General features: G+C 34.9%; 1 protein-coding gene across 1 annotated transcript in view; it reads right to left on the reverse strand.

Annotated features, from left to right (window-relative positions):
• C4H8orf34 (chromosome 4 C8orf34 homolog) overlaps positions 1-24,478 on the reverse strand; it is a 361,598-nt gene that overhangs the window by 207,963 nt on the left and 129,157 nt on the right. Inside the window, 1 exon segment of the mRNA XM_021090806.1 lies at positions 17,455-17,621. Coding sequence (XP_020946465.1) covers positions 17,455-17,621 — 167 coding nt within the window.

The following is a 24,478-nucleotide window of genomic DNA, read 5'->3' on the forward strand; positions in this document are numbered from 1 at the left end:
CAAGGATCAAACCCGCAACAACATGGTTCCTAGTCAGAATTGTTTCCGCTGCACCACGACGGGAACTCCATTTATTTATTTTGCTTTTTAGGGCCGCACCCGCACATCTTTAGCTCTTTTATATCACAGGCAAATTGGTGAGAAAGAAAATTTCACTATATCGAATAAAAGATAACGTGACCATATTGGAAGAGTATATATATAATCCAAACTAGGAAATTCATTGTCAAAAATCAAATTCTGCTTTTCAAAGTGCTGCTATGAAATTAAAATGACAATTTTCTATTTCTGCTCAGGAATATTCAAACATTATGCTTACGAAAGGCTCAGGCTTTTGGAAAACTTATCAGAGGTCACAGCTATGAGACATTTCCACAGCAAGTGCCCATATGATTGTCTGGAATTACTTTTCTTACCTCGTGTCTTTTACATAAAATTTAATCATTTCATTTCAGAAACAAGAACAAATGTCAAGTTTAATTTTGACTCCATGAACAGTCTCATGATGCAACATTACATAGCCATTTTTTTAAATGAAAATTACTGTTTTTTAAATTCAAATTTGCAGTGAAATGAAATGAGTCTTGATAAATGTAATGAGTTTTGATAAATGTATACACCTACATAATGGACACCCTAGTGAAGATACAAAATATTTCTATCACCCTAGAAAGTTTTCTTATGCCAATTCCTCACTGCTTCTGCTATGTTCTGATTTCTATCAACATAAATTAGTTCTGCCTGTTCTTGAATTTCTTATGATTAAATCAGTATGGCATGTAATCTTTTGTATCTGGTCTCTTTTGTTCAATACATTGTTTATGAGCATCTTATTCAGCTTAGGCTGCCGAAACAAAATTATCTTAGACTAGGTAACTTAAATGACAGAAACTTATTTTCTCACAGTCATGGAGGCTGAAAAGTCCAAGATCAAGGTGCCAGCAGGTCTCACAGGTGAGAGCTCTCTCCTTGGGTTGCAGTGGCTACCTTCTCACTGTGTCCTCACACGTTCACAGTTCACAGTTCACGCACACGGAAAGAGGGGAGGGAGAGAGAAAGAGAGCGTGCGCTCTTCCCCTTCTTACAAGAAAAGCCCTATCTCCAAATAAAATCCAACACATTAGAAGTTATGATTTAAAAAAAGCTTTGGTTTCAACATATGACTGGTGGGGGAAAGAGAAACAATTTGGTCCACAGGAATGAGATTCATCATATTGTTGCATGTATCAGTACTTATATCATTTTTATTGAATAGCATGCCATTGTGTGAACATACCACAATTTGTTTACAGTGATCATAATTTTGACTATTTTGTTAAGGTTATTTTGCATAAAACTGCTTTCATATTCAAATATTTGTGAATACATGTTTTATTTCCCTTGGGAAAATATCTAGGACTGCAAGACCATACAACAGGTGTATATTAAACTTAAGAAGAAACTTCCAGACGTTTTCTCCAAAGTGACTGTAAAATTTTACTCCCATGTACGTTTGAGAATTCTACTCCACATGCTTGACAACATTTGGTGTTGAGTGTCTTTCATTTCAGCTGGCGAGAAGAGATATTTCAATGTTATTTTAATTTGCATTTCCATCGTTGCATGGCTAATGACATTAAACAGCTTTTTGTGTGCTTATTTACCATTTATCTCCTGTTGTGAATTGTATACTGAAATCTTTTGCCTACCTTTGTGTTTTTAAAAAAACTGATTTGCAGCTCTGTATATGCTCTAGATACAAGACCTTTGTCAGATAAACTGCATCTATTTTCTCCCAGTCAGTGGCATGCCTTTACATTTTATTTTTCTCTTACTTTTTCTATTTTTATTTCATTATTAAAGTTTAGTTGATTTACAATGTTTTGTCAAATTCTGCTATACAACAAAGTGACCCAATCACACACATTTCCCTGCACTGTACAGTAGGATCTCATTGCCCATCCATTCCAAATATAACAGTTTGCCATCCCCCAAACCCCTCAAATGCCCATCCTTCCCATGCCCTCCCCTTCCTCTTACTTTCTTCTCATTTTCTGTGAAGTTTATAATTTTAACAAGGTCTATCAAAATTTTCTTTAATCTTAGTGATTTTTTTTATCTCTAGGAAATCTCTGCCTGCCCCAAAGTAGTGAATATATTCTACATTCCCTTCTACAAGTTCTCTGGTTTTATGTTTGTGCTTGTAATTCATTTAAAAATATTTTTTGCTATGGTGTCAAGTACACCTGTCCAATTATTCCAGCACTGATATCTGAAAATATTTTCCCTTCTATATCAAACTATCTTGAAGTTTTTGTTGAAAACTACTGACCAGATATATTTCTGGACTTTAACTCCATTCCATTGATCTGTTTGTCGAGTCTTATGTGAACACCACATTATCTTATTACACCCCTATTAAGCTAAGTCTTGAGATAACATACTGTACTTCTGCAGATACCGTCCTTTTCTCGGATGATTTTGGCCATTCAAGGTCATCATTTCCACGTAAGTTTTAGAATTAGTTCGCCAATTTCTTTTCCTTAAGCCCACTAGGAATTTGATTCAGATTGTATTGGATCATATATACCTAGTTTAATACCTAGTTTAATAATGTTCTTCTTTGTGAAGAACATATGTATATACGTTCATAATGGATATTAATCTAATTTTTGAAACGTCTTTGTCAGGTTTTGATTTCAGAGCTATGCTGGTCTCAAAATAATCTGAGAAATTTTTCCTCTGGTCTATTTTCTAAAAGTGTGTTCCATTTGGCATTATTTCTTCCCTAAACAGTTGATAAGAGTTCACCAATGAAACCTTGAACCTAAAGTTTTATTTTGGGGAAGGATTCTGTTTGCAAATTCAATTTACCTAACATATGGAGAACTATTCAAATGTACTATTTCTTGTTTTATCTCTAGTATGATGTGTTTTGCCAGAATCTTTTCCCATCATATTTAAGTTGTCAAATATGTTAGCATAAAGTTATTTGCAATTTCTTTTGTTATGCTTTGTGCCTGGAAGTTCTGTAGTGAGGCTTAGTTCTGTTTTTCCTCTGTACTACTGGTAATTTGTGTTTATCTACCTTTTTCTTTATCAGCCTCACTAGGAATCTATCAGTTTCAGCATTGCTAAATATATTGATAGCCTTTGTTTTTTTCCTGCTTCAATGATCCCCATCCTTATCTGTATTATTTCCTTCTTTTACGTTATTTAGATTCAATCTGTATTTACTTTCCAGATTTTTGAGGTAGGAATTCATATCAATAACATAAATTCTTTTGTTTAAAGCTCTGAGCTTCCTTTAAGCAGTACTTTGGCTACATCCTCCCAAATTTCGTATGCTGTATTTTCATTCTCTTAGTTTGAATTATTTTCTAAGTTCTCTTTTGGTTTTTCTTTGATCTGTGTTATGAAGAGCTTCCGTATTTTGGAATTTTTCTAAATGTTTTATAGTTGATCTCTAACTTAATCTTATTGTAATCAGAGTACAAAAAGTTGACCCAGCATATAGTCTATTTGGATGGATATTACATCTACACTTGAAAATAATGTATTTTCTGCATTGTTGGGCATACTATAAATTTCAATCCACAATAAATCTTGATAGTGTTTACAAGTCTTCCATATTCCTACTGATTTTGTATACCTTTTCTATCATTAAGAGAAATGTATTAACTATCTAACTATGATTAGTCACCTAAGTTTTTCAATTTTTCTATTTTCACTTCACATATATTTAAAATATTTTAAAATACATACACATTTATATTATGTCTTCCTGATGAATATGCTTTTCATCTTTATGCTATAGTAACATTCTTGTCCCTACTTTTTGCATGTAATGTATTTTTCTATCCTTTTATTTTTATTTTTGTCTTTTTAGGGCTGCACCCACTGCATATGGAAGGTCCCAGGCTAGGGGTCGAATCAGAGCTGCAGCCGCTTGCCTACACCACAGCCACAGCAACGCCAGATCTGGGCTGCATCTGTGACCTACATTACAGCTCACGGCAACACCAGATCCTTAACCTACTGAGCAAGGCCAGGGATCGAACCTACGTCAGTCAGATTCATTTTTGCTGAGCCATGATGGGAACTTCTCTATCCTTTAAATTTCACCTATCTGATGTTTAGACTATGAGTTTTTTTTTTTCCCCACACTTGTGGCATATGGAAATTTCAGGCCAAGGATCAAATATGAGTCACAGCTGTGAACTACACCACAGCTATAGCAATGCCAGGTCCTTAACCCACTGCACCAGACCAGAGATTGAACCCATGCCTTTGTAGCAACCCAAGCCACTGCAGTCAGATCCTTAACCCACTGTGCCACAGCAGAAACTTAAAACTATGAATCTTATAGTCAGCATGTAAGTCTTGCTTGTTTGTCCATGTTGACAATCTCTGCCTTTTAATTGATGAGTCTGCTTACACTTAATGTAATTATTACTATGTTTAATTTAAGTTGACCAGCATATTATTTGTATTCTATTTGCCCCAACTACTCTGGATTCCTTTGTTCCTCCTTAGTCAAATCTATTTTAGTTTCCATGTTACGTTTTCCATTAGCTTTTTGACTAAAGCGCTTTCAAAAATTTTTTTTTTCTTTTAGTGACTGCCCTTGGGATTAAAGCAATGCCTCCCCAGCTAATTAGTCTTACAAATAATACTGGATCACTTCTTATGAAAATGTATAAATAGTAAGGCTGTAATTCTTTCACTCATCCTTTGTTCTATCTTTCATGTTATTTTACTTCCTTGTAGGTTATAAACCCTACACTACATTGTTTGTATTTCTGTTTTAAATAGTCAGCTGTCTTTCTAAAAGTTAACAAAAGGGAGATAGTCTTACATATTTACTCACACATCAACTATTTCTGGTGTTGTCATTCCTCCCTATAAATCTGATTTTCTGATATAATTTCCCTTCAAGCCTGAGAGAATCTAACACTTCTTATAGTGTAGGTCTGCCAATAAAATACTCCACCAGCCTTTGTTTACCTGAAATTGTTTGTTTTTTCAGCCTGATATTTTATGAACTTGTATTGTAGGCTTATATTTTTCACCAAATTTGAAAAAGGAAAAAAAAAAAGCTGCACATTCTTTCTTACAATCTTTTTTTTCTAATTCTTTCTCTCTTCTCCTTCTAAAATTCTGATTAAATGTTTTATCATTTTCCATTGTCCCACTGGTCACTGAAGCCCTCTTCACTTTATTTTACATTTTTAAAGATTTCTGCTACTCAGTGTGGATTATTTGTGTTGATCTATCTTCAATTTCACTGACACTTCTTTCTGTACTGTTCAAATCAGTTGATAATTCTATCCACTGATCTTTTAAATTTCAGATATTATATTTTCAGTTCTAGGATTTCCTTTGGTTCTTTTTCTAGTTTCAGTATTTCAGCTGAAATTTCTTATCTGTTTTTTCTCGTGTTCCTGTCCTTTAAGTCCATAAGATAGGTACAATAATTATTTTTTGAAAGCCATTGTTAGCCAAGTCCAGTATCTGAATGTAATAAGGTCTGTTTCCTTTGGTTGCTCTTTTATCTTGATTTGAGTCACATTTTCCTGCTTTTCACATGACTAGTAATTTTTCATAATATGATAGATATTATGGTTGAGTCTTCATATGCTGTCTTCTCTAAAAGATATTAAGTTTCATATCAGGGATTAAATTATTGGCAGATCGACCTCACCTTCATAAGCACTAACAAAGTATGCTTTATTAAGCTGGGTCTATTTCAATTTTTCCCTCATTCTTAGACGTGGCTCTCAATTCTATATGTGGTCATCATAACTCCTAATGTTTGACTTCTCCAAGGCTTCCTCTGAAGGGCAGGAAGGTTTAATCTCTTTGACTAGGCTGTAACTCTGATGTGTCCCAGATCTGCCTGACCTCTCTTTCTTTATTCAGTTCCCAGGAAAACCATTCTCTCAAGTTTAAGTAGTCTTGCCCTGTGCAGGAACAGCCCAGGCCTCAGCTAAGAATCCAAGAAAACACACTTGTAAGCCTCTGTCCACTCCTTCTGCTGCCTTCTTTTGGTACATTGTCTCACAGATATGAGCCATTTCTTCCTGAGATCAGTGAAATCACCACTCTTCACTCCACTAGAGCTCCACCTTCATTCAGGTTGACCAGGGAAGTGTCACTATGAAGAAAGCCAGCATGAAACACAGAGCTCACCTCTCTTATTTTCCTTCTCTAAAGAATCAAAATCCCATGCTGCCTTTTGTCCTGTGTCTGAAAAGCTGACATACATTTTTGACTAGTTTTATAACTGTTTAATATGGAGGGGATAAAGCCAATACCAGTTACCCCATCATGACTAGAAATAGAAGCCCCCAATGTTAAATTTTAAAACTTTACTGTGTGAAAACTGCATATATAGGCAAGTAAGTCTATACATGTTAACATAAATGAGTATTTTAATATGTATTTTAATATGGTGTTTAAGTCTTAAGGCATAGGAATCTGACTCTGGAGTACCAACCATGTAATCTAAGTAAATTTTGTTTTGCATGGATCTGTGTCCTTTTCTACAGTGCAAAAATAATTTCCATCCCATGATATATTTTTGTGATTAAGTAATGTACAGAAAGCACTTAGTGCAGTGCAACGCATACTGTAATGCACATAAATGTTAATACTATTCTGTTTGCTATATATAAAAATATCTAGAAAGAACACCACCAAACATGAAAAGTAATTATTTTCAAGTAACACTAATTTACTTTGACCTCTGTAATGTCACACTCTATAAACTGAATATCTTTTAAAAATCAAAAATAATTCTTATTTTTAAGAAAATTTGACTCCCAGAAGATATTAAACTCCCTAAAATTAGCCTATGCTGACTTTTCCCAAAAAGAATCATTTTGTTCAAATTTAATTTTTTTTTTTTTTTGCTTACCAGGAAGATAAACAATGTAATCATGTTGATAGTATGTACTTTTGAACATTCAGTAGCAGAGAGATGCAAGGTCCTAAGGCTATTATAAGGTCAGTAATGGAGTTCCCGTCGTGGCGCAGTGGTTAACGAATCCGACTAGGAACCATGACGTTGCGGGTTCGGTCCCTGCCCTTGCTCAGTGGGTTAACGATCCGGCGTTGCCGTGAGCTGTGGTGTAGGTTGCAGACGCGGCTCGGATCCCACCTTGCTGTGGCTCTGGCGTAGGCCTGTGGCTACAGCTCTGATTCGACCCCTAGCTTGGGAACCTCTATATGCTGCGGGAGCGGCCCAAGAAATAGCAAAAAGACAAAAAAAAAAAAAAAGGTCAGTAATGAGCACGTATGACTTTTCTTGCTTTTTTTTTTTGAGACCATTTAAACTCTTGATTACTAGGAAAGCAATTATACAAATTAGAAAAAAAATTATAAATGTGTATATTATGTGGCATTACCCTATATGGTTGGAAAGTGTGTTTTAAACAAAGACTTCTGAAAAAAAACAACCATGATTGTTTCTTGGTGGAAAAAGGACTAGCTCCATGAGCAAATAATCTGAACTTTACTGAAAAAGGAATGTTGCTTCTGTGAATTTTTTCTAATGTATGTTATTAGGATTTTCTTTCAGCTAAAAGCTTTTACATTGGAGAATAACTGCTCTCACATTCATAATTTTCCTTATCGAAACAGAGTTACTTGGAGCTTGTCTGTCTCTTTTGTGCTTAAACTATATCTCAACATAGATATATTTCCTATCTTAAGCTACTTTCTATATATAAGAATTCCTTAACTCAGCCACCAAGATGTTAGAAATTGGACAGTATCAGATATTAACAATACTATTTGAGAGTTTCAGATCATAATCATCTGAAGCCCATAAAAAGCGAAGACGAACATCAGATTGCAGCCAGGGTCAGAAAATGAAAGAAAAAAAGTTTCTCCCCTTTTCTCTCTTGATGTTTTTCCTTTTATTATTGGATGTGAATTCTATGAATTGAGAGAAGACAAAATAATGCATTATAATACAAAAAAATGCATATAGCCTGTACAAGCTTTGGAAAATGTTTACTTCTTTGAGCTAATCGTGAAATGCTGCTTATCTTATTCCCATCAAAAATTGAGATTCATGGGGCCAATAAAGTCTTTGTTTCTATAAGCCAGATAACATCTTCATGCTATAGAAGGACCTAAGAATGTCCAAGATTATTAATCATGGAGGCAGTAACTTGGCAGTAACACATAAAAAAGATATGTTTTTAGCTTTTCATATATTTTAAAAAGTTTTAATATTTAATATTGCTTAAAATAATTCCTTTAGTCAAATTATTAGAAAAATAGGAACATTACAATAGTCTCTTATAATGGGGTACTGTCTTAAAATGGAAAAAAACGGCCAAGATTCTTTTTAATACACTGTGAGAAAAGACTAATCAACTCCTAAAGCCAAAATCCTATGGTCTCATTTTCTTTTTTACATGATCTAAAACTTCGTGGGCTGGTTGGAAACAGAAAAGGAATGGTACAAAAATGATATGAATTACAGTAACAAATCGTTTTTTCTAGGTCTAATCCTTTATCAGATATACTGAGCACTTTATAAAAATTATTTAATCTTCACAAAACCTTATAAGTATTATTATAATTCCCATTTTTCTGATGATGGATATTATATTTGGAAGAAGGAAGTTACTGTTCTCAAATCATAGCTTTAGTAAGGGCAATAGTGAAAACTACAAATAGAAATAACTGAATACAAAGCTCACGCGTGCCACTGTTATTCCTAACACCATGCTAAATTACCTTTCCATAAAACTTATCTCATAGGGTTAATTTCAATTTTGTTTTATTATATTAATAATACTCTACATTAAACTCTTGCAATACAGAGTCAAAACAAATGTCAGTCATTAACTAGCAAGTATGACAGCACTTAGATGAAAAACCACTGGCCTAATGAACACTCTTCTGACAATTCTTAAAAAAATAAGTTTTTAAGAAATTAAAATCTTATGTAATTTTGAGTTTATATTCTTATATAAGCAAATCCGTCCTATACCAATATAAGGCACCCAATCATCTTTTGCAGAAAGCAACTAGCTAAAAAAATTGAAAAGATATGTCACTATTATCTAATTTACTTCCACTAGAACTCTGTCATATTTTTCCCCATTTTGTATTTTAGTATTCTTCTATTTAGAATCTTTAGAATAATTTTTAAAAAAATCCATTCATTAAGAATGTTTCCTCTCTGAAATTACTGAACATTAAGCATAAAAAGAAAATTGTGTTTCCATTCCAAAAGAAATTCATATTATAGGATCAATTTCAAATTTTGAAAAATGTCTTTATAAAACACCTTTAAAATTTTTGAATGAAACTTCATTAAAACTACTGTTTTCAGATATTGAAAACTGGAAAATCTTGTAAGGACTTCTCTGTTAATACATATTCAGTGTTCAACTTCAATAATGTTAACGTTTCTATTTAGAGAGGATTAAATAAGATGTCAGTAGCATTGCAACACGAAAATCTAAACAGGTTACTATAGTTATACAAGAAGTTTTAAACAATTCAGAGAAGAGTTTTAATGCCTCTTTAATATCTATTGTATTTGATGTTAAAATGCATTTCTTTGCACATTTTCAACCAAGAGAAAATACAGTGAAGTCATGATTTTGTACCACTTTCAAATGGCTCTTACACAGAGTACAAAATTAATTCAGTCAAATCATATGAAAATCATTACATACATACAGCTAAACAATTCACCTTGAAGTATAACATCACCATTTTATTAAGTATTTGAAATGGGCAAGTTAATTCAAAAGCAACAAAACCCTAAAAATATTTAACACCAATTTTCAATTTGGTTGTGATTTGTTTATACAAAGAATTAATGTAAAACCTTCAAACTGTACTGTTTCAAATATTTTAATCCTTATCAATATAATTAAAATCTCAGTTTTTCAACACATGTAAGACTTTACTTACACACAAGTATGTAAACACAAAATACAAATTTCTAGTTCTACATATCTCCTCCTTGTCTCTCCCTCCTATTTCTGCTCCCAGCCCAGCTCTTGCTAGTGGACATTCATGTGTATGCACTGAAAAGGACATTTTTCTTTTCCTCCTAAAAAACACTTATATGGAAAAATTAAAGAGAGTGTAATCATTTGTTCTATATCCTTAACCAAATCACATCAACATTTGCCCTTACATAAATATTCATGTTAAAAATACATGGAATATTCTGTAGTGATACAGCAAATATTACAGCTTGCAAATACTTTGTAGTTTTACCTCCTTTCTCTTCAAGCCTTTGATTTTACTGTCTTCTGATAAACTCCAGTTTTTACTGTTGGTAGGCAATTCCCCAATGTTAAAGAAAGCTTCTTTTCTACCTTTGCTTTTAACCTGACAACATGTATGTAAGTTAGAGGTTATAACCTTATTTGGAAGAAAAATTTTGTATATAAATTCCAGTGCCTTCTTTCAAATATTCTTGTTTGGCTCGACAAAAAGAAAAAAAAAAAAGCCCTTCTTAGAACATCTCATTTTTATTCCCAACAGGAATGTTGCTACCTGCATTTTATAACTAATTACTTGTAGTTCAGGTGACATGCTACAAGAGGCAGCATCAGAGCTGGAGCTGGTCTTAGAGTTCTAGACCAGTGCTTTGACCACAGACCACATATACCACTTCCCAATGTGGCTCATGCCTTTGCAAATTAATCAGTGAAAATCTATAGCCTAAATATGAAAAGGTACATTGATTTACATAATGTTGCATGTCGAACAATTTATAATTTATTTCAAATGGGGAAGTGTGTATTAAACAACTCACCCATAAATATACTAAGAACAGCTCTCTCTAAAATAAAGGAATTTTCACACAGGTACATATTTGAGAGGAAGGACAACTGTCAATAATTTGTTCATGGGTTTAAATTTTCCTTTCAAACTACTGACTTCATTCTGTTATGCTGATCTAATTTTACCATTGGAAAAAAATTTTAAAGGAAAAAAAAGCAACATTTCTTATAAAATACCATACAAGAAAATTATGTGGGATGATATTTATTTTTGGTGGCATGCAAGTTTATATTTATTTAAAAGGCACTCACTGCATACAAACCCTAGTTATTATCTGCGCATGCTGATTTTTTTTAAGAAGCATAAATGAAGACTGAAGAGAATGAAGCACAAACGCAGTTCCGAACATGAAACAGGTACCTCTAGAAGGCAGTGAAGGAGGCTGAATCACATCTAATGAAAGCAAAGTAAAAATCCTAAAGAAAGATTTAATGTGATAGTATGATAAAATAGAAGCTGATTGGAACCATGTCCTCAGGTCTATGCTACACTCATTTATTTGTCTACTTTAAGCAGTTCATTTTTCAAATGCTCCTATAAATATATCAGGCAGGAAGACAGAGATAATGAAGGTAACACAAACCGCTTCACCCATAGCATCTTTGCAAGACTTCTTTCCAAGAGACAATTCAAAAGAGTCTGGTTAACTCAGAAACCTCTATTTCCAACCTCCTTCTGCTGTAAAAATTAGACTAATATTCTATTTCTCTTGCTTCAAAATATATGACAACAAATAAAAGAGTTCACTACACTAAGATTAGCACTCCTTACTGTATGTTCTATGCATCATCTGCAACAGAATCTCTTGAAGGAAAGGAGGAAGGGCATTCTTGTTGAAAAATGTTGATTCGTGGGCTTATCCAAATCTAATGAAACAAAAATTGGGGGTAAAGGCCACTGGAATTGGTATTTAAATAAATTTCTCAGATGATTCTCAAGCAAACCAAATCTTAAGAATTATCCCTGAATAGTTAACAGTTCATGAAACATGTCTGCATTTGTGCAAATTTGAACTCGCAGGAATGTGTAGAGTCACTGTGTAAGTGGAGGAATTAATAAACCTATGAATGAATTAATGGACTAATTAAGAGCCAAGGCAAAGACCTACAAAATGTTTGGTTTTATATAAATGCCAACATTCACTAGATTCATTGTTCTCTTAAAGCCTAAAGAGGTCAAGGTAATTAGAAAAACAAAGGGCATAATATTCTTAGTGCTGTATACTAATATGTTCTAGCATTGTTCACATAGCAGATGCATGATAGCTGTTGACTGAAATAATGTGTTTGAATAGATTTTCTCACATTTTCACTGTAATCAGAGAGACAAGCACTGTGCTATTCAACTCTACTCATGCCACACTTCAAACCCCAAATGAAGCTGGCATTTGTGCATGCAACAACAGCAGTAAAGCAAGATGAAGTTAGAATTCAGAAATGTAAAACAAACTCTATAGCAGAAGTATTTCATAGAATTTCTCTTACAATATATATCACATGGCTCAATAGGAGGAAATATTTAGCATGTGAAAAATATTTTTACACATCTGTGTACTTATATCCTGGCTTTACTAATTTAGTGAACATTTTAAAAGATAAGCGCAGGTTTTCTACAATGTTTAGTTAATTATGGTAATCAACTGTCAGTAAAATTAATGGAATTTTTGAGAATATCTAATTTTTAAAAATGAGATTTACTTATATTTAAGTGATTTGGAAGATATTTTATTCATTACGTTCTAGATTTAGAATACTAAATTCAGAGGTGCTCAAAATTGTTATGTCTTAACACCCACAAATTTGGATATTTTAATCTCAAATACGTAGTAATTCTACAGAAAGTTACTTTGGTATGTGCTGAATGAGTTTCCAAGCAGTATTTAAAGCAATCTTACAGACAATATTAAAGGATCTGTAAATTTAACTTTTGAAAGTCCTCTGAATTTTACAAGAATCATTTCCACAAAGAATCCTCATTTTAAAGTTTTCTGTCACCCTGATGCACCTAATGTTCAATCTCAAAGATGAAGATAAGGTTTGTATTAATGTTCCCCTGGGCTTTAGACCATTTCACATTCTTTAGATCATTAAAAAATAAGTACAGAGATAAGGAGGTAGACTTTCTAAAAAACATTTAAAGGACCTCTCCCTTTTAAAAAAAATCATAGAGTAACAGTACACATTTCTCATTAAGTGAAATGCATGTTCTTATTATGTAAATATGAATGTTTTTTGCTTTAAGAAGCATCCAACTTAAAAAAAAGAAAAGCAAAAACAAAACAGAAGATAGTGAATGCTTACTTACAAAGATTGGTCACAACACAAAAGAATTTGCCAAAAGATCACCTTAATGTAAGGAGTGCCTCTAGAAAATTAAGTTTATATTCTATATAATTTGGAAAGATAGTGGGGTTTTAGAAATTCAATCACTCTATCCTACAAAGAATGCCAGTATAATTATATTAAATTTAAAATAGTTTATATTCACAATCACTTTGTTCCCAGTAATGTATTTTTAATTTTTATATGATTATAAATAAGCTGAGACCAGGAAGCACAAAGCATGACTAACGCTATTGTCTTTTTTAGCATCTCTGGAACATGATTTTTATATACTAGTGTCATAATCAATTCTGAGAATATCTGAAAAAAAAAACTTTCTAAAATAATATTCCACACTAAAATGTGTAAGAAAAGTAGCTGTCAAATAATTCTGATAACATTTTAAAATAAGTATAAATTACATAGAGAATAATAAAACATATAATTGCACCTAGCATTTCATCAAAAATAAAATGAAAAGTCTATGTAATGGAAAGAATATGGACTCACTTTTACAAGCTGAACTACCTTTTGAAGTAATGAAGTTGCTCAAATTTTCTGTGAGAGCTAACAATGAAAAATACATAAGGATTTTTATAAACCTCTTGTTGCTCCACTTTAACTTATGTTTCCACTTTTGAAAACTTACAGACTTTAGTAAATTATTCACATTATTATTCACTGTGATGAATTTCTAGCACAATTACTAAAATACCTGAGACTATCTTTATTTGAGGTTGAGAACTACTTAGTTTCAGATGAACTGGCAGATATCTTACTCCATATCTTCTGTAATTATAGCACCAATTTCAGAGGTGCTTAAAATTGTTATCTCTTAAAATTCCACAAATTTGGATATTTTATTCTCTAGCATACATTAATTCCATATTAAGCTACCTTTGCACTATGATGTGTAAGTAGTATTCAAAGCAATTACAGAAAATATTTAATCTACTAAAAGGTTATAGATGCCATATAATAATATTTTCACATGCCTTAGAAGAGAAATCCATAAATACAATTAAACTGTAAAAATTAAATATTAATCAGTATGCATTAATAATGCTGGTTTCCTTAACAAAAACAAGGGTCAATAGTTCTACTACCCTTCTACTAAGTTAAGTTCTACTAACTTAACAGTTCTACTACTCGTTCAACTAAAAGCTTTTTCTCCTTCCAATCAACCAATTTTACTGAGAATAATCTTTTGTTATATTAACATTAACTAAAAATTATACTTTTTACTTATTTATTGGTTCACAAAGTATATAGACTGCTTCTCATGCATAATAAATAAAATTTTCAGCCAGTTATACCTGGTACCTGGTATGGATAACAATGACAAGCTAAATCCTTAAAACGAACAAGCCACAGAAAATTCATTCTAGACAATGTTGTGGATTCAAAAAGATACTTAAAATATCAGATGTCTCTGTTGCATGTTACAATGATTTCATGTACTTAAATTTGATTTCAAATTAATTTTCAAGAACTTAGCATTTATATTTTTCCTTAAATATGGTTAATCACATGTTTCTCTGGAATCAGAGTTTCAAGACTATTATCTTAAAAGTCTTTAGTAATAAACAAAATTATGTAAATCTAATATTAAAATAACTAGTTAGATAGATACTATATAGTTTCTAAATTCATGTAGGAGTATTGCATCAATTGAATCCAATGAAATTATTAAGAGATATACATGAATGTTGAAGAAGTGAGGTGTTAAAATTGAAAAACCTATTGACCATTTTATTTCATACCCATACTTCACATATTCATCCATTACTATACCATGACTGAAAAATTCTTAGCTCTGGCATTAACTGAAATTATTCACATACATCTGTTTGATTTCCTGCAAAAGACGAGTCATTCATTACCTTAAGGTGTAAGTAACACTGTAAGTCATAGCTTACATATACTACTTTTGATGAAAACTGAGTCTATATTTTAGTTTTTTAAATAATTGAATAATATTAATGGATAGGAGTATTAGGGCCTTAAAAACAAAATATATTTCATATCCAAATAATATTTTACTTAACTGATGAATTTTCTGGGCAAAACAATTTTTGGATAAAATTTCCTGTTATATGACTTCCGTTCGCTGAGACAACTAGGCAACAGGGCTGCACTTGGAATTATTTTAGGGCATAGCATAGTGGATGTGTAACGTTTTCTATCAGTGCAGGGAAATCTTGTAAACTAGAGACCAGCATTAGTACACCACTAGCAGCCTGTGCAAACATATGTGGACTCATGGAGAAAGTCCAAACCTCCAACTACCTCTCATTCTTAAATGTGCTCAAACCACAGCTTAAAATGTATAAACTGAGGACCAGCTATTAGTTGCTCATAATAGGTAGTCTCCAAAACCCAATGCTTTGGTCTTCAGCTGAGGAAACCAGAATCTTCAAAACAGAGGAGCTGAGACCTACAGCTGACAGCACTGAGTGGACACCTGAGTCTCCTTAAAGAATCCCTTGATACTACTCATGTTAAATGAGTTCCGCCACTCTAAAGAGATATTCCTGAGACTATCAGGAATCCCAAAGTGATGCAGAGATGCCTGGACTCTTCAAAAGATTCTCTTTGCAAAATTGAGTATAACTGCCTTCATGTGGATATAACTGACCATGAGCTATCATATAAAGGAAAGAAGGGAGACAGAATATTGGCACAACCCAAGGTCAAAGGACCAACACACCAACACTGATGTTATTATAGACAACATCCATTAACAGTCACGGTTCAAGACCTGCTCCCTCCACTGTCACTGACAGAAGCAAAGGAACTCATCACAGGCAGAGTCATGGAGTGCAACTGCAAGAGTCCATTCCCACTACAGCAAACTGCAGGGTAATGACCACGCTCTGCTTGCCGAAATACATCTGCTTGGCCTCTGGGACTTACTAGAGGAAATCAGTTTCTCTAGGAAACACTTCCTATTACCACCCCCTATACTTCTAAATTAGATGTTATTCCTATGTATAACCTTATGCTTAATCAAATTAGCACGTATAGCAAAAATTATTAGAGTGATATAATTAATTTTTATCTTGAACACTAGAATGTAAAATTTCCTGCAAAAAGAAACCATAATTATTTTCTTTTTACATCCCCAGGACCAAGCCCAGTGCCTAGCACATGGTTAGTGGTCAGTAAATGTTTGCTGAATGAACAGAAGTTGAATAAAGGCACCACCACCACCATTGGCACATCTGCCACATTAATGATTGGGAGGTGGGTTGATAAGATTCCTTAAAAAACACCCAGACTTAACTGTTCTTAAAAAAAAAAAAAAAAAAGATGAACAGCTTGAACTGAAAGTGTTATAACATAGTCTTGCAATATGCAGTTATTATAACATCAGAAAGTATCAGTGAATGTGCCATCATTGATTAAATAACACCTTGTAGGACTAGGCATGGAGACATACCATTTATTATAATGATAGTATTTTACTGCCATAAATATTTAAAATGCAGGAAGTTAGTTTAGAAAAAAAGTAAATTTAAAAACATCTGTATATTTTTAGGATTCTTTTTTTCTATATGTTAAACTTATTTGAAGCCTTCAAATGATTTTATTATTTATTTTCTAGTATCTTGTTACAAAATATTTGAAAATTCACCTAGTTATTTAGATTAGCACAGCTAATATAACTGAATTAAAAACTCATTGCTTTATATTAGCTCATGCTCTGAGATAAGATTTCCTTTTTTTGAAAAAATGGCTTTACAAAAAGGTAGTTCAATTTTAAAAACAGTATTATGCAGAGATTTCTGATTAAAAAAACATATTTACTTCATTAGAAGATACAGAAACACTGAAATCTCTGCACATTTTCCTGTTCTTTATGGAAGACAAATAAACATTAATTTACTATATGCCCCTTTAAAATTAACTTGCTTTTTCTAAAACATCCTTGAAACAATAGGGGGATATCTTGAAATCTGGGCTGAATTGTGTATTTTGGATACATTTTATAGACAAAGATGTGATCATGGCAATCATAATCAGAGAATAAAGCAGACTTGAATTTGTGTCACAAGTGCAGAAAATAAAGCTTGAATAAGTAGTCAGAAGTAAGTGCTGCAAATACAAAGCCAAAAATACAGTGCATTAAGTACTTCACATGCTCAGGGAGTTTCAGCTTAACTCTTACATGCAACTCCATGAAAGTCTACTATAAAGTGTGTGTTAAATGATTTCTGTCCCCTAAAGACAAAACTACTCAAAACTTTTAAAATCTCTTAACCACTACACATTTTTATAATACCAGAGAAGAAAAAGATAAATTATTAATTTTTAAAATTACCCAGCAATTCCATTGCATCATCTTCATTATCAATATCTTCTTCTGCTACAGATGGGGTGGGGCTATGGACAGACTCAAAAGAATCTTGAGAGAGCATTGCTGCCAGAAGTTTCTTATGTCGCTGTTGCTGCTGTTTTAATCCTTTAGTCTTGGGCTCCACTTTTAAGCTGAAGAAACAGTAAATGTTCATTTTCATTGATGCTGACATCATCAATTAGCTGTGGTAACTAAGGAAAATCTACAAACAAATTTTCAATTATTTTGCTTTGCAAATGTATGCACAGTAAAATTTTCCCCAAGGATAATGGAAATATAGACTGCCTTCTTTCTAAGACATCCTTTGATACCTCATTAACAATTTCCTAGATGAGTGTATGTGAAGAACAGGACAGACAGACACCTGGTCCATTTAAGAAAGGAGGTGCTGACTAGCTTCTAAGAACTGTTGCTGTGTGGGAATTAAAGCTCACTATTAATGGATTTTCTAAATTTTATTAGAGGAGGTAGAAAGTCCAGATCATTATGAGAAATTCCCTGATTTACAAAAAAATGCATGTTGAGCAAAACACAAGTAATGGGATAACTACTTTAACATATACAATAAGATTTTTTAAAATGAAAACTTTAAAATAAGTTTCCTCACTTGTCCTATCATGCTGCCTAGAAGTGGGAATAGGAAGGGTAGGAGAAGGGATAGAACCAGAATTGGCATTTCAATGTTTCTCAGAGTCTTCCAGTCTAAGAGTCTTTGGAAATGTGGAAGAGTTTCCTTGTGATAAGCCAGCCTCTTTGGGTAAATGCTCAGTCCTTCCTGGTTCTCTCTTCCAACTTCCCAGGACAGTGTCTGACCGGAACACTTACACATCCATGTGGTACCTGTGCATAGTTTTAAAAATTGTCCCAAAGTTCTCTTCTCTATAATCAGATCTCTTTCCATATCATCACCCAGAGGAAGACAATGGCAAATGTCACCCAATGAAGGGAAAAGATGGATGAAGAAGAGAAGGAAGAAGAGGTAAGTCTCTCTAAAAGTGCTCAGAAAGCCCGGCCAGGGGGAAGGCAAATGGGCAGGAGGAAGTTATATACATTGTCCCCAGTCCTAGCAGCCTAAAACACAGAAGAGGCTCAGTTTAAATAAAAAAAAAAAAAAAACAGTTAAGTTTCAGGGCACAGATAGAACATTTCAACCTGTCTTAAACAGAACTGCCAAGCTCAACACTGTCTCCTGAATGCTTTTACAGAGGCTTAATGGTACTTCCTTTTCTTCTTCATCCATCTTTTCCTTTCATTGGGTGACATTTACCGTTTTCTTCCTCTGCCCGATGATACAGAAAGAAATCGGATTATAGAGAAGAGAACTTTGGGACAGTTTTTAAAACTCTGTACATTTACCATGTGGACATGTAAGTGTTCCAGTCAGACACTGTCCTGGGAAGTTGGAGGAGAGAACCAGGAAGGACTGAGCATTTACCTAAAGGAGGTTGGAAATGGCAAAACGACATTGTATGTTGTCAGCGGGCAAGGATTAATCAGCTGCTCCTCACTAGTTCACCTCAAAGTTAGGGTGGATATGAGAGAAGATCAAGGGAAACAAAATCAAATGGTGGATAAAAAGCTTTCTCTTTCCCTCAGGTTAAGACTAGTTAAATTCAGAAGGAATGACAGAATCAGAAAATCACCATTAGGCAACCACCAATGTAGTAACTGTTCAGACAATGATCATCAATGGATGGATGCTAATGCCCTCTGCTGACAGACCGCCAGCGGAGAAGGACTACCAAAAATCTCAAGGTGTCTTCCAACATATTACTTATGTTTTTAATTGAATTTCTTTGCCTTGAAGCAATTATAGATTTATATGCTCTTGTAAGAAATAAGAGAGAGAGATCCTGTGCACCCTTTATGCAGTTTCCCTTAAAGGTAACATCTTTTAAAACAATGGCACAATATCACAGCCAGGATACTGACAATAATACAGTTCTTCAGTATTACTTAGATTCTCATTTTAACTGGACTCATGTGTGCGTGCCTCTCCATGTATGTGGTTCCAGACAATTCCAGCACTTTCCTAGGTTTGTGTATTAAGTACCATCACCACAGTCAAGGTTCAGACAAGATCAGATACTACAACGTTTCCTCATGTTGTTCTTTTCTAACCATCACCACCTTCCTCCATACCCTTCTTTCTGCATCCCTCATTTCTGGCAACCACAAGTCGATTCTCCTTTCCTATAATTTTCTGATTTCAATAATGTATACTAATGAACTCGTACAGTATGTAATCTCTTAGGATTTGCTTTCCTCATGCAGTGTAATTCCCTGGAGATTCATTAATGTTACTGTGTGTATCAAAAGCCCACTTATTTTCTTTGCTGTGTAGTATTCCATGGCATGGATATACTTCGGTTTCTCTATAACCATTCACTCACTGAAGGACATCCGGGATTTCTTAAGCTTTCTGGCTATTTAGAGCTGCCATGAACATTCAGGTACATGTTTTTGTGTGAATGTTAGGTGTCCATTATTCTGAGATAAATGCCCAAAAGTACGAATGCTAGGGCATACGGTAGTTGCATGTTTAGCTCTTTTAAAGTTTTTGTTTTATATAATTTTTAAAGGTGACTCTCCATTTACCATTATACAAAATAATGGCTATTTCCCCCATCCTGCACAATCCATCCTTGAGCTTATCTTAAATCCAATAGTTCGTATCTCACCCCAATCCCTATATTTCCCCCCACACACAGTGGTAACCATTAGTTTGTTCTCTATATCTGTGAGTGTGCTTCTTTTTTGCTATATTCACTAGTTGGTTATATTTTTCAGATTCCACATATACATGATATTATATAGTATCTGTCTTTCTCTGACATTTCACTTGACACAGTGCTCTCCAAATCCATCCATGTTGCTGCAAATGGCAAAATCTTGTTCTTTTCATGGCTGAGTAGTTCCATTGTGTATGTGTTTGCACACAGACACACACACACATGATAACATGTCACATCTTCTTTATCCATTCATCTGTTGATAGAAATTTAGGTTGCTTCCACATCTTGGAATTGCAAATAATGTTGCAATGAACACTGGGGTATGTGTATATTTTCATTTTTTCAGATATATACCCAGGAATGGAACTGGGTCATACAGTGGTTCTACCTTCAGTTTTCTGAGAAACCTCCATACACTTTTTTCCACAATGACTGCATCAATTTACATTCCCACTATTGCGAGACATGTTTCTACAATATTTTCTTAGCCTCTTTGCTGAAAACTCCATCTTGTCCTGCTTTACTTTATTCCATCTTCCTGCTTGAAAAACAGTCGCAATGATGGTAAATGACTTCAGCTTAAGAACAAAGACCAAAGGCATAAGTTATTCATAGGGTCAGCTGGGAATGAGGACTTAATGCATTGGTCTAGGCACTCCGGACCTGTGCAGACTGGCACACCATTTGCACAGCATGATACATCCTCTTAAGAATAAAAGAGGAGTAAGGACACATGTACTCCAATGTTCATTGCAGCACTATTTACAATAGCCAAGACATGGAAACAACCTAAATGTCCATCGACAGAGGAGTGGATCCAGAAGATGTGGTACATATACACAATGGAATATTTCTCAGCCATCAAAACGAACAAAATACCAGCATTTTTAGCAACATGGATGGACCTAGAAACTATCATGCTAAGTGAAGTCAGCCATACAATGAGACACCAACATCAAATGCTTTCACTGACATGTGGAATCTGATAAAAGGACAGACGGAACTTCTTTGCAGAACAGATGCTGACTCACAGACATTGAAAAACTTATGGTCTCCGGAGGAGACAGTTTGGGGGGTGGGGGGATGTGCTTGGGCTGTGGGATGGAAATCCTGTGAAATCAGATTGTTATGATCATTATACAACTACAGATGTGATAAATTCATTTGAGTAAGAAAAAAATGAAAAAAAAAAAAAAGAATAAAAGAGGAGCCTCATGGCCCCAAGGGGTTTATGAGGGGTCATTAGCTGGATATGCATTAGCAAGGAGAACCGAGGTGCAAACCTAGGCACTCTGGGTTGCTGCAGATAGGCACACGGTCTGCAGAAGCATAGTGGTGATTCTCTAGATGCAATGCATAGATAGCTGATGCCAAGCTTCCTCAAATGCTAATGATTGTTAAATGCCTAAAGGTCAGAATAAAAGCTTATGCAACCGGCTATGTGACTTTTAAAACAACTTAAAAAAACTATATCTTGCACCTACAACCCCCTTCTTACTTCACGTAATCCTAAAGAACACAATAAAAGCAGTGTGGTTTCTTAAGGTGGGGCTCTTGGTCCCTGAGACCTTGAGTCCCCCGTTCCCATCTTTACTTAAATGTCTCTGCGTCTTGTTTTATGTTAACTTTTTTCCTTAAGTTTCTTCAGCCCCATCCTGCTGAGCTGGTCTTGGCAACCCACCAATAGTGTACAAGGGTTTCCTTTTCCCCATATCCTCGAAAACATGTTAATTGTGTTCTTTTTGATGACAGCCATTCTGATAAGTATGATATGATATCTCATTGTGGCTCTGATTTGCATCCCCTGATGATTAGCAATGTTTTGCTAATCATCAATGAAACATCTTTTCATCTACCTGTTGGCCATCCATATTTTCTCTTTGGAAAAAATGTCTATTAAGTTCATCTATTTTTGGAACATGGGAAATTGAACATAATCGACAATACCCCGGCAGGGCTGTCAGACTCAGAACCGACGCTCTGTCCACGTGAAGCCTGAAAGTGAAGCCGTTTCCTCTACTTGCAATGCTGTCAGCCCAGAAGCTGAGATGAAGGGTCCTGCCTGCCACAAGAGCGGCTATGATGGATCGATCGAGGCCAGGACTTTAGCACCCTCAATCTATAAAAAACACGGAACCACCAAACCTAGAGAACAGCAGGGGATGACAAAGAGACAAGATTTCAGAGTAGAAGGACTCAAGATCACCTCCTCTCACAAAAACACCAAAATTACAACTAACTGTTGAACAACCATCAACAAAATAGACTTGAAGCTACCAAAAAAGATATCCTATATCCAAAGACAAAGAAGAAGTCTCATCAAGATGGTAGGAGGGGTGCTTTCATGATATAAGCAATCCCATAACTGCCTGGTGGGTGACCCACAGACTGGAAAATAACTACATTGCAGAGGCTCTTCCACAGGAGTGGGAAAATTTGGAGCTCCATATCAGGTTCCCACGCCTGAGGGTCTGCATTGGGAGGAGGATCCCCTGGAGCATTTGACATTGAAGGCCAGTGAGGCTTAACCACAGGAGCTCCACAGGACTCAGGGAGACAGAGACTTAACTCCAGGAGGGCACACAGGGTTTCATGTGCACTGGATCACAGGACAAAACAGGACAAAGAATCTGGATCAAGCCCACTGGGAGGTCTTGGAGGGTTCCTGAGAGAGCAGGGGTGGCCGTGGCTCACTGTGGAAGGACACTGGAGGCAGGGGTCCCAGGAATAATCATCTGTGTGAGCTCCTCTGAGGCTGCCATTTTGGAAAAATTTGGCCACACCCATCAGGGCTGAGAAGCCCCAGGCCAGACAACAAACAGGGTGGGAACACAGCTCCACACATCAGCAAATAGGCTGCCCCCAATCACACCCAGAGACAAGCCCCACCCACCAGAGGGATAAGAATAAGCTCCACCTACCAGTGGGCAGGCACCAGTCCCTGACATCAGGAAGCCCCTGTATCAATCAACTTCGCCCACAAAGAGGCAGACACCTGAAGAAAGAGGCTATAACCCTCTAACCTGAAGAAAGGAGACCACACAAAAAGTTCTACAAAATGAAAAGTCAGAGAAACATGAGTCAGATGAAGGAACAAGACAAAACCCCAGAAGAACAGCTAAAAGAAGTGGTGATAGGATACCTGTCTGAAAAATACTTTAGAGTAATTCTAGTAAGGATGATCCAAGATTTTGGGAAAAAAATAGAGGCAAAGCTCAATGAATTAGAAGAAACGTTTAAGAAAGGAATAGAAGATTTAAATATTCAACAAGCACAGATGATCAACACAATAGCTGAAATAAAAAATTCTCTAGAAGAAAACAATAGCACAATACAGGAGGCAGAAGAACAAAAAAGTGAGGTGGCAGACAGACTGGTGGAAATCACTGATGTGGAACAGAATAAAGAAAAAAGAATGAGAAGAATTGAGGATGGTCTAAAAGAACTCTGGGACAACTTTAAATGCCCCAACATTTACAATATAGGGTTGTGAGAAGGAGAAGAGAGAGATAAAGGGCCAGAGAAAATATTTGAAGAAATAATAACTGAAAACTTCCCTAACATGGGAAAGGAATCACTCACTCAAAGGAAGTACAACAAATACCATATAGAATAAACCCAAGGAGAAACACACCAAGACACATATTAATCAAACTGTCCAACATTAAAGTCAAAGAGCAAATATTGAAAGCAGCTAGGGAAAAGCAACAAATAACATACAAGGGAACCCCAATAAGGTTATCAGCTGATTTTTCAGTAGAAACTCTGCAGGCCAGAAGGTAGTGGCATGATATACTTAAAGTGATGAAAGGAAAAAACATGCAGCCAAGATTACTCTACCCAGCAAGGCTTTCTTTCAGATTTGAAGGAGAAGTCAAAATCTTTACAGACAAGCAAAGGCTAAGAGAATTCAGTGCCACCAAACCAGCTTTACAACAAATATTAAAGGAACTTCTCTAGGCAGAAAGAAAAGGCCACAACTAGAAAGAAGAAAATTACAATGAGGAGGCTCACCAGTAAAGGCAAACATTAGTAAAGGTAGGAAATCATCCACCCATAAATATGCCACCAAAGCAGCAGTTGTGAGAAGAGGAAGGTACAAATGCAGGATCCTGGAAATGCATTTGCAATTAAGAGACCAGCAACTTAATCTTGTGTGTATATATAGACTCCTATATCAAAACCTCATGGTTACCACAAACCAAAAACCTACAGTAGATGCAATTCAAACACAACACTAAAGATAGTCATCA

Source organism: Sus scrofa, chromosome 4 (genome assembly GCF_000003025.6).
Source record: "Sus scrofa isolate TJ Tabasco breed Duroc chromosome 4, Sscrofa11.1, whole genome shotgun sequence".
Lineage (NCBI taxonomy): Eukaryota > Metazoa > Chordata > Mammalia > Artiodactyla > Suidae > Sus > Sus scrofa.